The sequence below is a fragment of the Stenella coeruleoalba genome (assembly GCF_951394435.1).
Source record: "Stenella coeruleoalba genome assembly, chromosome: 8".
NCBI classification, from domain to species: domain Eukaryota; kingdom Metazoa; phylum Chordata; class Mammalia; order Artiodactyla; family Delphinidae; genus Stenella; species Stenella coeruleoalba.
Window position 1 is genome coordinate 26,993,001 of NC_137154.1, and position 17,000 is coordinate 27,010,000.

General features: G+C 36.9%; 1 protein-coding gene across 1 annotated transcript in view; it reads left to right on the top strand.

Annotated features, from left to right (window-relative positions):
* The window catches only part of DCDC1 (doublecortin domain containing 1), a 461,265-nt gene that overhangs the window by 240,568 nt on the left and 203,697 nt on the right, over positions 1-17,000 (top strand). Inside the window, 4 exon segments of the mRNA XM_079930692.1 lie at positions 7,337-7,438; positions 10,587-10,750; positions 13,806-13,931; positions 16,356-16,461. Of these exon segments, the coding sequence (XP_079786818.1) occupies positions 7,337-7,438; positions 10,587-10,750; positions 13,806-13,931; positions 16,356-16,461 (498 nt within the window).

Genomic DNA, 17,000 nt, shown 5'->3' on the forward strand with positions numbered 1-17,000 from the left:
TAGCGAGAATTGTAATTGGATACAAAGAGATTATTTTTTGCAGCATCATGCACCTTGTTTTAGAAATTTTACTTTGTCAGAAATGGGGTTGGGGAGAAGCCCTTTAAAAAAATTATGACAAAGCAGTGAAACGTGACTTTAAATGCTTAAAGGAAAAGAACACAGGCCCACTCCCAGGGTAACTGTGAAGCTGATGAGGGCATCTTGCAGACCTCTCCATCCTTGGCCCCCCGTGGCCTTTCCTCCATACCCAACTCCAACCCCCCAGTTCAGGCTGTCAGGTACCATCCTTACTTCAGGAAAAAGGCATACCATACTTTCTTTCACGCTAAGACAGTATGAAACCTTTCTTTTTCTTGGATCAAAGTTTTTCTTGGAATGCCCTGTGTAAAGTAAATGAAAGTAGGATGTACCCCTTTTGAAGCCAGGTTGGTGGTTTTCCCCACAGACTCACTCATCAGGTTTGATCTCCCACTTTGGACCACAGCTCCCCACTCTCACTCCCCTATCCACCAGCCCTACCCCAGGCCCTCTGAGGAATTCCAGAAAGCCAAGATTGAAAATCCTAGCCTCAAAGATCAATAACCAGTAAGGTCAAATATTATTTTCTCTCATAGAGCTGTGGTATTTCAGTTGTGACAAAAGAGTATCCCTCCAACTGGAATTTCAGCTAGTATTGGAAAGTTGATGTGAGTGGTATTTTGGGGTCAGAGTCTTTTAGCCCACTCCTAAAATCCTACACCATTGGCAGTCACCCACTTTATATCTTCTAAATGGTGGGCTGTGCTGCAACTTACAGAGGATATCTAAAATGTCTCTTTTAAAATAAATTATTTTCTTAAATATACCTTTTCTGGGCTTTAAAACAGTGTTATTTGATTTTTGATTCAGGTCCCACTTAGACTGGTGAAGTTTAACAGTGAAATAACTTGTCTTCACATAAGTGCATTTTTATTTCTTGGGACAAATGTACTGTCTCCTTACCTGTTAAGTACAGTTTAAAGATATCTCTGTTAGGCATTAAAACACATTTTCCTATATGCAGTATAAACATACTAATTCATTATTAACTTTTCATTGCCTGAATCTCGTAATTTTAATATTTGCTTTGTGATTATCTTCTTATCTGAATATTAAAATTAGACATGCTTACAGTTTGATTTATAGTATATTATACATTTGAGAAGATATAGAAAATGTGGACATTCTATAAACTATCTCACAAGTCTGTAACAATAAAAAAAGTAATAGCACATTTATTTGATTTAATGTACATACAATGTTAGTTCACTTAGAGTGAATTTTCTATCTCTAAAGGTTACTTTGAGTTCTGATTGGATAGATTTTTTTCATGGCTAATTAGCTTCTCACATAAGAAAATATTCCATTTTAATTTTCATGTTCTTTGACTTAGGTAAAAAACTTCTATAAATTACTTTTCTATACCTTTAAAATTTTTCATATTGTAGGATCTCTAATCTTAGATATGAGTAAATTTTGATGTTTGTAATTTAAAACATCGTAGGGCATTATGCTAAGTGAAATAAGTCAGACAGAGAAAGACAAATACTGTATGATATCACTTATATGTGGAGTCTAAGAAAGCCGACCTTGTAGAAACAGAGACTAGGATGGTAGGTACTAGGGGTTGAGGTGGGGCTGGAGGTGGGAATGGGGAGATATTGGTCCAAAGGTATGAACTTTCAGTCAGAGGATGAATAAGTTCTGGGGATACAATGCTGAAGACTGTGATTTAGTTACTAATATGTATTATTTACTTGAAAGTTTTAAAGAGGGTAGATCTTAAATATTCTTACCACAAAAAGAAATGGTAATTATGTGATGTGATGGAGGTGTTAGCTGACCCTGGTAATCATTTAGAAATATGTATCAAATCAACACGTTGTGCACAAACCTACATGTTATATGATAGTTATATCTCAATAAAGCTGGAAAAAAATCAGAGGACTTGATTTCTAAAGATCGTGCTGCCCCTTATGAGTAGATTTGCACTAGGCAAGTCACTTAACCTCTCTGAGACTCACCTATAAAATCCAGTGGCTTTGAGTATTGAGTGATTTAAAGGTGTGAGCACTCTACACTGCGAATCACTGTGCACGTGTGTAGTGGATGCCGTGCCACACTACCTGGATTCCCTCTTCAGGACTGAGATAACCACCCCCCACCTCCAGCTGCCACACCTACATTCTTCTCGGACAGTTGCCCTTGGTGTGAAGTTGCTGCTTCTCCAAAGATTAGGCCCCCATCCTGAGGGCAGTCTGCATCCAATATTTGATTGGTGGGCAGTGCAAAGCCATACTCCCTGGCCTCAATTCTGGACAGCTCTGAGGGGCCATCCCAGGTCTAGAGCTCCCACCAGAGGCCTCTGTTGCAACTACATCACAGTTTACCTTCTCCCTCTGCCCACTCCTGTTTCCTCACTCCCCTCACCTGTGTTGTACCTGAGAAGGCTCCGCAGGAAGCTTCCCGCAGGTAAATTTTGGTCCCAGAGTCTGTTTCCTGGGGACCCTAATCCAAGACAACATGTAAGCTAACCTTTTCCCAACTTATTTAATTATTTCACCTGAAGTATGCCAAATAGTTTTGTGGGGCTATTGTATATTCCTTTCCTTCACCAGACCTCTAGTAGTAAATCCTGTTACCGTACAGCCTCCCAACTTTCGGCAACACACTGCGGTGTCATTTTCCTATTATTGCCTCTTGACAGCATTGCCTCCTGAGGCATTTTGAAGCTTAGGTGTTTGGCCTTCCACTCACGCACAGAAGAGCTTCCTGGGTGGTCTGTCCAGCCGTTATAGAGAGTTTGGGAACCTGCTGGTCCCCGACAGCTAGCTCTTAACCAGACTTATAGCATTAAAGGCCGATAATGGCACTGAACTAGGCCTTATACAAGTCCTTAAATAGGTGTCATAAATGATGCCAGACAAACTGGTCAAAGAACCACATCCTATTCAAGTCATCTTCCCCCCGCGTGGTTGACGTTTTGGTCACTGCCTCTATAAAATCTTCACAGTAAATACAGTTCTTTTGATAGTTTGTAAACATTTTTGTGCCTTCACAGAAACTACATATGAAGTTATACTTAGGTTGATTTATTTACATCCATAGATGCAGACGTCAGGGCCCAGAAATATTAGCCTAGCTACAAATTTTATTTCCCAACCCCACTAATGAACAAATTACTCTGGAATGAATGAAAGAAATTGACCATTTATAACCAAGTCCATTGTTAATACTCTGTTCTGAGCCGCAGTCATTCACCCTTCGGATAACTTTTGCTCCCTGGAGTCTACTCTCCACCCAGCAGCCCCGATGCTCCTTTTAAGTCAGATCCTGTTACTGCTCTGTTCCAGTCCCTCCAAGGATCCCCCATTTTGCTGCCCACCCCTTAACCCTCTGATTTCACGTTACTTACCCTTCTTCTCTCTCACTCTGCTCCCATCACACCAGCCTGCTTGTAGTTCCTGGAACATACTGGGCACGTTCCTGCCTTAGTTTCTTTGCTCTAGCCTCTCCCTCTGCCTCCAGTGCTCTTCTGCCAGCTATCTGCTTGGCTGACTCTCTCACCTCCAAGTCTTTACTCAAATCTTTCCTCTCTTGAAAGCCTTTTCTGATCACCTGCTTCATATGGCGACCACCACCCATCCCACTCATTGATCCTAGGCCCTATATCCCTTCTCTGCTATATTTCTTCCTCTTTACATGGCACTTACCACCTTCTAACTTCCTCCAAGGTGCGTTTACCATGATACCCATGTACCTAAGTTTCAAGGCCCCTTTCCTGCTTAGGCCCCTTCCAAAACCCTGGGAGAGGCCCTAGCAATGTGTTCACATGGCCACATGTTTCTGTAAAATTTGCAAATATAATATATTTTAACTACAATTGACTGAGAGCATTGTCTGTTTCCACTCCAACTTCCTCTCTGTCAAGTTTTCCCTTGCACCAGCTGGAGCTGAAGTGGTTGCAGGCATTTTTGAGGTCTGGCTAAGGGGAAGTTGAGTTGAGGATACATTTAGTTTGAGCATAGTGGGATGTAATTACTGGTGTGCAGTCATTTCCCTGTATCGTAGTTCAGTTAGGGCTAAGCCACCCTGGTATGGGAAGAGCTTCTAGGAAGATGGCTACTACCTGCTGGCCATAGAGTGTATTGCTTTTTGACTGTGGACTAGAGTGCCTGTCACCAAAAGTATATGGGTGGTGGAGGAAAAACATAGTGTGAAATTAACAAAGTCAAGTAACTTGTAGAAAATCCTTCCATATTTTACAGCTCATATTTTAAAGTAAACTATCAAGCTTTTCCCAAAGTTGACATCAGTCCTAAAAATTTTTATGAAATGACCAACCAAGTTGTGTAGTTGAGAGAAATTTTTCTAATCAATAATAGAAATTTTTTGATTAACCAGGCAAGAGGGAAGATGGAATTATATTCCTATTCTCCTTATAGAAAATGTTACAAGATTACCAAATGAAGAGGTGATTGAAGACAATTCAGCCAAAAAATGTGCATTGGATAGTAAATTAATGAAAATATTTTGTGACTTTTTCTGGATTTTGTCATGTTTTTTGCTATGTGTGAGCTTTTTAATATGTGTAAATTATTGTAATTTCTCATTTTAAATAAATATTTTGTATCTAGTTTTCCATTTGTAATTTTGCATTTTTTTTTGTTAATGAAGGCCCACCAAGTTGTATAAACTTCAGACCTCACAGACCTGGATGTATCCTGACCTTGCTATATGATTTACTTACTTGTTCTGTCAGGAATCTTAGTTCACTGGTATATCTTAAGCACTTGAGCAGTGGATGGCACATAGTAGGCACTCAATAAATATTTGTTGAATGAAGAATTGATTAACAACATTACAGTGAAACATTGGTGTTAACCTAATTTAATTCTGCTGAAGAAAAGTCATTGTTGACATGAAGGAAAGTAAAAAGGCTGCAGTTCATGGGAAACTCCTCCTAGAAACTCTGTACTTTGTGTAACTAAGGGCTTAGAAGTAAATTCCTATTTATAGGTATTTTTTTCAATAGTCATTAGCTACAATGTTTTTGAAAGGATCTGGATCCCCCCCCCCTTTTTTTCTTTTAGATTCTATTGCATTACTCCTCAGCTAGGGACTCAAGACTAGCCTTTAGCTGGCTTTTTGTATCACCCTACTTCAAGGGTGAGAATTTAGTTTTAGAACTATAAGGAGGTAATGGCATGCAGATAGCCACTAGGAAGCAGTTGGTTTTTCTTAAGCCAAGGGTTAGGCAGCAGGAAAATAAAGGTAGACTATTTTTTATTTTCCTATGTAAACTCTGTTTAGAGAGCTATCTTTGTTTAGACATTGGACAATAGAAATAAAAATACTTCTCATGCAAAGGAAGAAAAAAATAGAATACTTAGATTAAAAAAAAATGGTCATAGTGATACAGACCTAAAAATAGGAGCTGAGCCTTAAGAAAAGCAGAATGTCATAGAATTTCGGCTTGGGGAATTTTTACTTTTGTAGAAATACAGAAAAAAAAAACATTATATGAATGACTAGTGGAGGGCAGATTTCTTTCACTTAAACACCTAAACTTTTACTTAAACAATAAAGCACCTCTTTTTTCCTTATGCCCTCATAGGGCTTTTAGAGGCCAGAGCCTTTTTTTTTTTTCTTGAGAACACTCTTTTCTGGACATAGAAGGGAAGGCTTATTAACAGTAGTGAAGAAAGCAGTAAGCTAACGAAGGTCTTAGGTGTTGTCCAGGTCCTATTTGCTTTCTCAGTTTGACAGCACTCACACAGCTATTTTCTAGAATATAATTTGCTGCACTCCAGTTCCGTATATAGCAAGTCTTGACAAAGGAACATCAATAAGTTCTCCAAACCGAGCCTTTGTCAACACTAACCTTGCAGAATGCGATCCGCCTGGAATTGTGAACCTAATTGCTAAATGGCTCTGTTGTTTAAGAGGGCCCTGAAGAGATTGTTGGGACAGTAAGCTTCTCCTCCCACATTCTTTCCCATAGGTTTGTAGGCAACAGTTGGGTTTACAAACTTCCTGGCTAACATAGAGAGATTTCTTGCTCAGAATTGTATCTTTTCTCAGAAAAGAGGTTTAAAAAATCCCCTTTAGCAAAAGCTACTGTAGAGTGTGGAGCATCAGTGCTCCAAGGCTGACAGCTGTACCATCTCCACTAGGCTGTCAGTACCATGAAAAGCACAGAGTGGAGAAAATCCCACCGTTCTTAAACATTGTTACTCTTTTTTTAAACCTTTTTTTTTTTTTTTTTTTTGCCTAAAGCCTGAGGAAGTGCTATTGAAGCACATTATTTCCTAAACCAGGTTAGGACTAATTAAATAACTCTCAAACTGTCTCAGAAGTAAAACAGATGGTTTTCTTTCTTATATTTAAATAAAATATTCTCCCAAATTATCTTCTCTGGAGATAGCACTAGAAATAAATAAAATGGTTACTCTGATGTGATAGGTCTATCAGAAAGGGAAGAAAAGAACTTTTGAGAAAAAAATACAGTAAAAAGCAAGGATTTACGTTACTCATCAAGCCTCTATCGGCCTGCATTCTCTCTTGCCTGGTGAATGACACACCCCATGTGGGCCCTCAGCATGGTCAGAGGACGGTGTTCACTCTAGTGGAGGCTTCCTTTGGGACTGGTTTGTTTGGATACCTTTGACCAGAACGTTAGCTAGCATTTTCTTTTTCCAGATGAGCATTGCATAATGCAATGTTCTGAATTTTATCTCTGTTCTCAGCAACTTGTTGCTTATATGCACTTAAAATGGATGGCTTTCATTGTACCTTTATGCAATACATTTGTCAGGTTGGATTTCCTTTCAGTGAGTCAAAAGATGAGCTGAACACTGATATATTTTAAATATAAATTAAACATTCCTTACATAATTGATGGCTTTATGTTCTTCAAAAAGAATGAAATGAGCTAGTTAATTGGTTGCTAGCTGACCTTTCCCTGACGCTTGCCCCATGTAAGCATTCGGTGTAGTCAGTGATTCCTCCTTTAATGTCTGTGTTTCCTTCTATTTTAAGATTGCAGGGAATGACAGTCAGGTTAAGGACACTGAAACCAAAAGGAGAATCAAGGGACTTCCTTTATACTATTCTAGTCCTGTTGCTTTTCATTGCCAATTACTCGCATGTGCTCATACCGGCCATCTTTGTTTTACACAGTTAACCATATGCGTGAGTTTCAGTCGGCACTGTACTGTGCAAAATCAGGACTGCTTGTGTTTATATATGTATTTATATGTATGTATATGTGTGCGAGTATTTATTTTTAATTTTGAATGTGCTTATTTTTCAGATATTTGAAAATGGTAAAGACACTGGAGAGATCTCTGTTTGTATCAGTGAAAAAGATCTGGGGCCCAATAGCCCAATTAAAACTGGCTATATGATGGAAAGAGTGAGTTTACTGACTATTCATTTATGACTGTGAGCACCTTCCAAGTTACTTGTAGTTAATTTAGACAATTACATTTTTAAAGTTGTTCAGAAAAGATGAATCGTTTGCTGATCTGTAAAGATGTATAGTTTCAAGCTTGACTCCTGGATTCCGGAGGTTCTCAGCTCTAGTATAGTATTAACTCCTGACCTCTTACTTAATAGCATCTTAATCTTCATTATCCTTTTATTTGAAAATCTGTCTACACTGGACTCTGGAATTGACCTCTTGTTTACACATTGAAAAGAAGTGACATGATTTCCAGTGGAGGGTGTGTTCTGCGTCTAGGGTATTTCCAAGCCCTAGACCCTGAGCAACTAACACACAGCCTTGGTCTTCTCCTGTGCTCGTTGTGAGCAAGTCCAGATGGTTTATCTTAGGCATTCTTACCTTTTCCTATTTTCCAGACAATTGGGATGTTTCTCAAGCAGAACCAATATGTTCAGGGTCTTTATTTTGGGTCTTTGTCTTGCATGAAAGGCCACTGAATACCCTGTTGTTTACAAATTGGGGTTATTCGCCTGAGCGCACACCAGTGTTTTGGGCTCTGTTACTTGACCTTTGTTCAGAAACTTGCTCCATTTTTCCCCCCTTCGGTTCAGTACCCTCAGACTTACCTCTCCCTGGTGGTATCCATTACCTGGACTTCACAGTCAGTCACAAAAGCTGATCATCCGATCCCTAGCTGAGCTCAGAAGAGATGGGAAGTGCTACCTTGATTGATTAGAGAGGGAATGATAAAGAGCCTTGGCTGGTTTTCTTTTACCATCACATCCCTGACTATACACATCACCATGATTCAAAAGGCTTCCTAGAATGCTCTACCTGTAAATTCCTCTTTTCCACATTAGAATATTGTCCTTTTTGGTTCATATAAAAAATTGAAGATGGAATTTATGTTAGATTACACAGGAAGATATTATTCTGTAGAAAGCTTTTGTTGGCTAATGGCACACTGAAATTGATCTGTGGTTTGCATCTCTATGCAAGAAAATCGGGGGAAAACCTTTAACTAGGGGCATTATAAAGCTTTTTGGGAGAGCCCTTGTGACACCCAAAGATGACTGTTCCCTTGGTGCACACTTGTCTCAATCACTAGCCTAAGATGTTTCACACTCTTCTCAGGTCCCTGAACAAATTCTTATCCTATAAAGGCCTGGTGATGACAACTTTAAAGATAAATGGGTGAAGATTATCACTGTTTTTGGTCACTATAGCCCAGCCCTCACCAATGACCTAGAGATGAAAGACATTGAGGCCTTACCTCCTGTAGGCTGTCGCATGCTCATCTTTGAACACCTAAAATGCAGTGTGTTGCCAAGTTGAGAAAATAGAGATTGCAATGCAACTCCTGTGAAAGTGAATTTGGCTAAGTGGGCAGGTGTTCACATCCCTTCTACCACACACTCCTGTTCTTTGTGTGCTTATTTCTCTCCTGGATCAGGCCTTAAATTTTTTATATCTTCTCCCTTTACAAAAAAGGAGATGCCTGTAAAGCAAAATCACTGTGATTTAAAAAATGATCAACATTACTTGTTTTCTGAAATAATAGCAAAGCCACAAAAAATAAGCTCAAGGGCTGAGACCACACAGAAATAAATGTAGGGCTTTGTAAATACAGTCCATGGATTTCAAACCTTTTTGTGGTTCCAGTGAAAAAACAAAACACAGATTTTTACTATTCTAACACGTTGCCTATTATATTCCTAAAGAGAATAGTAATCATTATTTTTAACTCAAAGGACTTGGCTATGCTGGATGAAAAGTATTAACTTTAATGAAAGGAAAGATGTATCATCATTTTCAGCCCTTCTGATGCTCAAGGCTAAAATATCTGGTCAGTGCAGAGCTGATAGAAACAACATAAAGCTGATGAAGTTGGAGATAAGATTATTTATCCCTAACTAGGGCAAAGCCTAAGCCTTAAGCCTTCTATAGATATAGTTGCTGGTCATAGAAAATATTTTACTCGGTAAAGAGTTTACAGCCAATAGGTGAGGAAACTGGAGATATATGACAGGCTTGCACCTTTCCTTTTCTCTGGGCCTCGGCATTTAGCACGTCTCAATATGCCTTCAATGGGAATTAATAGAAGGAGCAAAAAAGGCACCCTGAACAGCAGCTAGGCAAGAAAAGGCTACAACTATATCCGCATCCCTGCCGAGATTACAGAGTAACAAGAAATTGAGAGACACAAGAACTGACAAGGCAGAGAAGAAAAGGAAGCCTGTGACAGAAGGCTGGGGGGAAAACAGAGTGATGGATAGTTGGGGCACAGAGCGGGAAAGAGCAGAGGCCTAAACACTCAAAGGTGACAGATAATGATGAAAAATATCTTTTAAAAGTCCATGTGCAACACGGTTCAGCCGGATTTACTTTTATTTGAAATATGCCTTCAGTTAGAAATATCTTGATAATTTAGAGATTCTAAGTATAAGAAGCAAACACAGACAATGCTATTATTTAACATATTAAATGATAGCATTTCATACTTCACACTTCGACACATCTTATTTAAAACTTGAAAACATCCACTATTGAAGCCGCTCGCAAGCTTCTGCAGAGCTCTTAATTAATACATCCAGGAAGAGTTCTTCTAAGTGAATTGGCTGGCGTAAGCCGGAAAGTCACGTTTATTTTTGCAGTCCTGTCAGTGGTGGCTTGTTCCACCGTTGGTTACCTGAGGTTAGTCTCGGTGATGGGAGATTGCTGATTGTAAAACTTGAACATACTCTGGAAGGACCCAACAGAATGTGTAGCTCAGACAAGAAAAGCATAACCCTTATCAAAGAGGACCGGTACCGTGTGTAGAAGCTAAATGCTCTTTCTGTAAGACTGTCACATCTGCTTTCCGTCCCCGTGCCAAGGGGTCAGAGCTCAATCACGAGCCTGTGGCACCCCCTGCTGGTTAAAAGCCCATGCTCATTTTGTTACTTTACACCGAGCTAAACATTGCCATCATTTCACACTTCTTTTAACATTCTGTATGAATTTAATTATCATTTGTTTGGACTTCATCTGTTACGGAGTAGAGACAGTTTATCACAGGTGTTCACATTTTACGTTATTTCTTTTTCTTCTTCATTTCCACACCCCTCCCCACCACCAGTTACTTTTCAAGATTCATCGAAGACTTCAAGGTTCTTCCATCAACCCACCAGGCCTCGATTTTTCTTCAATCCGGCTTTTCGACGAGCACGGTCAAGAAATTAAGAATCCACTTTCGCTGAAGAATGAGCAAAAAATTTGGGTCTCTTATGGTAAAGCATACAGGTAGGAGCAAGGTGTTTATTCTCAATCTTTCTGGGACAAGCTAATTTAAAAGGAGAGTTGAGAAGCCAAGTAGCACCCTTTATAAAAAAAACTTATTTTGAATTCCAATAAAATTCCAGGGGCATTTTTTTTTTGTGAGGCAGTATTGTTTGTGGGATATGACATCTCTCTCTCTCTTTCCCCCACCCCCCTGACTTTCTGTCTTAATGCCTTGTCATAGTTCTTGAAGTCTGCCTGTCAGCACAGCAAGTGGGATTTGTTCATGTCTGAGTAGTCACCTTAATGATAGCAGATGGAAACGCCACGGGGGCCCAAGCCCATCACACTGTCATTGTCGCACACTGCCCTGACCTGCTTCCACTCCTCTATTTTTTTGTCCCTTTTTAAAGGAGAAATGGATGGTAATTGAAAAGGATCTTAAGCAAGATTTATGAAGCTGTAGACAACATGATTCCCCACTATCTCTCTATGTTTTCACAAATAAAGTCTTAACCTTTTAAGCTCCAATGACAGGACAGCCAAAGATAAATTGGTAAAGCTTGTAAACTCTATCCTATCAAAGTTATGTTCCTCAAAAGCACCTTACATTATCCCACAATAATTACTGGTTATTACTGAGCATTGTGTAAATTTTTGTAGATTGGTAAATTCCTGCATAAAATTATCTGTGTTCCCAAGAAAAGAAAAAGGCTTCAGTCTACAGGCACTGATGAGCCTGGCTGTTGTGTGGAATATCTTGGAAATTTATGCATATTTTGACAGGACACATCCAGATGAACTCTGAAGCTGCTTGTCAGGAAACTTAAACACACTTTTCTGTCTACTTTTAATCTTTTTGTTTTGTTTCATTTTTAGCTCTTTATCTATAGAACAGAATAGGGGAAATATTGCTTGTAGAATATAATTGATTATACACTAATTTTAACAAAAATAGCATAGACAGAACTAGGAGCTGATTAGATTTACTGTATATTCTAATAGTCAAAATTTCAAAGAGAACTAATCTACTCAGAAATCCATGCAGGTTTTGGGAGACATTGGTAGGATTTGTTGTGGGTAGCATATTACAAAATCTTTCATCTGTCCCATTAGAGTAAAATTAAAATGCTTACTAGTATCTTATGCTGTGTAATTTATAAAACTAAAAAAATATCTGTAAGGAATGGTGCTTCTTCTATAGGCAGATTTCAAAATATAATTTAATTACATTGTGAGAATTATTTTTACAATGATAAAAATAGCGATGAACTTTAAAGCGGCAAGAATTCTTGTATAATTTAGCAAGCTCTTCCAATTACAAGGAAAGGCTTTAATAAAATGTATCTAATAATTTCTTCTTAAATATCATTGTTAAAGTGAAAGCAATGACTGACTAATTATGATGTTTTTAATGATGTTTGCTATAATACAGTATTTTAATATGATCAAACACTTGTTCTTGGTTAATTGGATCATATTTGTGAAGTAACAAAAATTACTAAGTATCTGGAATATTCTAAAATCAACTGAGGATTGTAGTTGGCGGAATTTATAAGTGTGTATATTTGTTTGTATATCATAGCTATTTTAATAGCATAATGTATTATTTTTTTCTGGTTTTGAATCCAATATGAGGCATTAGGGAACCATTATAGCATTTTGCTACTATTGAAACTTCTAAATTAATGTCAAAAAAGTTATTTCCATCTAGTTAAAATATATTGAGAAAAGGATAAAATTGAGAAAATGTGCAATATGTACTAAGTAAATGATATTCATTTTCAGGGAGTAATTCTAACATGTCTAACGTATGTTGATATGGGGGGTAAGGTTACTCGTTTGCAAAAGATGATTTTGCCAATATCTCCTTCTATTTTGAGTCCTTTAATTGTTTTTCTCCCAATTTTTATTTTGAAAAAATCCAATCTACAGAAAATTTGATACAATGAAGATTTATATATCCTTCACCTAGGTTCAGCAATTTAAGGATTTTCCCATATTTGTTTTACCTCTCTTATGTCTCCTTTCTCTCTCTTTTGAACTGTTTGGAATTAATTCCACACAATCATAAAGTTTTACTCCTAAATGCTACAGGTCACATAACTGAAGAACAGGATGTTCTCTCTATCACCACAGTAGAATATCTAACACAGTCAACAATAATATAATATTGTCTAATATGTAATCTGTGTTCATACTACCCAAAATCTGCTTTAGAGCTTTTTTTTGTAATCCAGTATCCAAATAAGCTTCATCTGTTGCATTTAGTTATTTTCTTTAGTTCTCTGTAATGTAGACTATTCCACCATCTTTTGTTTTATTCTTCATGACATTGGTTTTCTTTTTGAAGAGTTCAGGCACTTTTCTTGTAGAATGTCCCACATTCTAGACTTGTGTGAGTGTTTTCTCATGATTAGATTCAGTTTAAATATTTTTGGCAATACTACACAGGTGATGTGATTGAGTCCTATGATTCTAAAGTTGAAGAGCAAGTGTTTGTCACCAACTTCAAAAACAAAATGGCTCGTAATTGACATAGTGGCCATTCTTTTTATTTAAGATCTGTTTTCCATTTGATTTTAATTCTCATATAATTAAATTAACTTAAAACAATGTACCTAACAGTATGTAATATGACAAATCAAATCAGCATAGTATTCAGTGAGCTCACAAAAAAATAGTTGTTTGTAGCCAAATATGAAGGATTAATTTGATTATAAGCTCCAAAGATCACCATGGGTGTATTGCATTGTAGTTATACATGAAAAATGAACATTATAGGAATGACAGTTGGTTGTTTTTCTCAACTAAATACTTCGCTTTTATTATTGAAATTATTTTTAAAAATTACATGTGTTGCAACTATCCTTCGCATATTATAAATCAAACAAATAAACTAAAATGTGCATGTCAGGTATAAGTATAGGATACCAACAATAGTGCTGTGTAATAGGAAATACACTTATTTCTGGATTTTATTAGACATGGATATGGTATGTTTTATTGTTTATATGTACTCAAATTTCAGTGTTTGTATAATTTTGCAGATAGATTTGATGTTTTTTCCATTTTTCAGATCTCCACTAAACCCTGTTTTGGGTTTGACCTTTGACCAGGTGACTGCATTTGCCAGAGGTGGCATTACAGTCGCATATAAAACCTTCTTGGATCCTAATGCTCTTCTGCTACTGGGATGTGACAGGTAAATTAACAAGTGTTCAGTTAAAGCAATCTGAATCACCTAACTCAGTTTTCCCAGAGTGAGATTTAAACACTAAAAGATGTTCTTTAAATCATCTTAAATAAGCAATTATTTAGTTTATTGACTTATTTCATGATATAATGAGCTAGTGCTTAAAAGACTTATCATTAATTTTCCTTGAGTTTTAAAAAACATATGGGGCAATGAGCATAGTATACTTTCTGCTTTGCAAAGGTAATGATTTTATTTGAAATGTAAAAATTGTTTTTAGTGGATGTTTCTAAATTAATAGTTTTGAATGGAATAATTAAAATATTAATATGTTTTCTCATATGAGTGTTCATGTTTAAGCATCTCATTTGATGATGATAAATTGAAAACAAAAGCAATATGCTGGAGGCTTGGTGGCATAGTAAGAAGAGCAGGAGTTAGAAGATCTGGACACTGGGACTTCCCTGGTGGTCCAGTGGTTAAGACTCTGTGCTCCCAGTGCATGGGGGCCGGGTTCGATCCCTGGTCAGGGAGCTAGATCCCGCGTGCCGCAACTAAAGATCCCTCATACTGCATCTAAGACCCTGTGCAGCCAAAATAAATAAATAAATATTTTTTAAAAAAAAAGAAGATCTGGGCACTAACCCCATTATCTGCTCATGATTGTCTGTGACCACATGGGTGTCAGTTTCCTGTGGGTTAATAATAAAACCCAGCAGTTATTGAGTGTTGACCGTAGGCCAGGCACAGCTCTAAATGAATTGGGTAAGAACCTATTTCATCCTCAAAACAATTATTTTAATCCCATCGTTGCTTATTAGCTTATTATTACTCCATTTTAAGGAGACAGAAACTCTGCCATGGAAGGGCAAAGTCATTTGCCCAGTCACACAACTAGTACATGATAGAGCTAGGATTCTAACCCAGATTGTCTTTCTTAAGAACTAAGGGCTTAACCCCTATCCAGCACTGTCTAATAGAACTTTCTCTGATGACGGAAACAAACTTTATGACACTGAGCACTTGAAATGTGACTAGTGTGACTGAGGAATTGAATTTTAAATTTTGTTTAATTAAATTAATTTTAATTTAAGTTGGAATATGTGGCTAGTGGCTACCATATTGGACATTGCAGCATGATACTGAAACCATGTTGGATTAGGTGATGCATCTATAAGGTCCCATCTAGCTTTAATATTTTGTAATTTAACAAATTATAACTTTCCTTAATATACAGGTAAAAAGGCTGAAATGGAGGGCAGATCCAGAGAATGAAAAGCAGTCTGACGAGGTCACTCAGTCTAGCTAGTGTCAACCTATTGCTAAATATGTCTAGAAAGACAGACTCTTTGGTCCTCTCCATCCCCCAATGATTGCCTGCACTTTCCAGACAAGATTATAATGTTTTGTCTTTCTCTCTTTATAGACAGAAAATAACTCAGCACTCTTTTTTATAAGCATTTTCACTTATGAGAAGATTTATTTCACATGCAATAATCTTTCTCTAAGCTGTTAGACTTGCCTTTCGCTTCAGTCTTTAGTTAGGAGTTTAATTTTTAATTTATGTACTGCTTCTTAATTTTACTTCCTTAATTGCAATGAATACTGTTTTAATGAATGGATTTAAATTAGATCTAATTCCCTAAGTATAACAATGTGAAACTTCCCTTATTGAGCACAAACTAATTTGAAGATAATTTACTTAATTTTTGGATTCCATTTGGATTTTCTTTGTATACTCTCAAGCGGATCGTTGGAAATCTTAGTCATCATACTCTTATTTATATTTCTCAGACTACTGAAAAAAAAAATACTATCACCATTCCCAGAACTGTTTTCTGTTGAATAGCATGCCATATGGTATATCTTAATATATCAGTGTTGATCTAGGTGATTTTCTTTAGGATAAGAATTGGCTCACTTTTAAAATAAGTGATTTGGCTGAGCTAAGAATGAGACCAACCCTTCCAGTTTGTGGTTTGTCCATGTACCCTCTAGAAGGTGCTGCCTCTTAAAAGACTCTTAAAAATACCAAACTAATGTTCTTAACACAACTGTTATAAAAGCATCCTTTATTATTTATAGACCAGTGTATTTAGGCTGTAATTTTAATAATGATGATGGTCTCCACCGTGGGTGATTCTGTAAGATTAAAAATTATTTTTTGTGTCTTTGTTCTATTAATAATCAATTAGGCATAGAATCCCCCCTCCAGTATTAAAAAATAATTGTAAGGGAAAAATTTAAAGCCTTCCCTTTCCCAATGATAAATACAAAGATACTTTACAAATTTCCATTTAAAAAGACTATGGACTATACACTGGTTTTTCTCTCACTAGAAGAGTATAAGATGCATAAATTATTATGCTAAAGAGTACTAAAATTAAACTAATTTTATTCTAACAAGAACAATTAAATATTTTATTTTCTTAGTTGGGAAGTTTGTGAGGGATTTCCAATTAATTTCAATGGCATCAGTCAACAGATACCTGATCAATTTGAAAAGGTGGACTTGGAGAACCATTTCCTACAGAACAAGGTCAGAATTATTTGTTGTTCTGAATAAGTGTATTTTATGTATTGGACACTCAGTCAATACATGGTGACTGAGTAGATATTTGTGAAAGTTTTTGAACACTGTAAATTATTTTACAAATGTTGGAGGCAAGTATTATACATTACTTCCTGTTAATTAATTAAGCACTTTAAAACTGGACCAGTATTGGGAAGGATTAGGGGGAGGGATAGACTGGGAGTTTGGGATTGACATGTACACACTGCAATATTTAAAATAGATAACCAACAAGGACCTACTGTATAGCACAGGGAACTCTGCTCAGTATTCTGTAATAACCAAAATGGGAAAAGAGTTTGAAAAAGAATAGGGGGAAAAAAAAAACCTGAACCAATATATAGTATTTCTACTTGAAAAAATTCTACCTGAATCACGTCATTTAAGTACTATCGTTTAGCATATTTTCTTTATATCAACTATATTAATAAGTTGCATTTGTTTAAGAAATTCTTCAAGATGGCTGTTATATCTTTATACTTTAGGATCTGACCTATTTGCTCTGT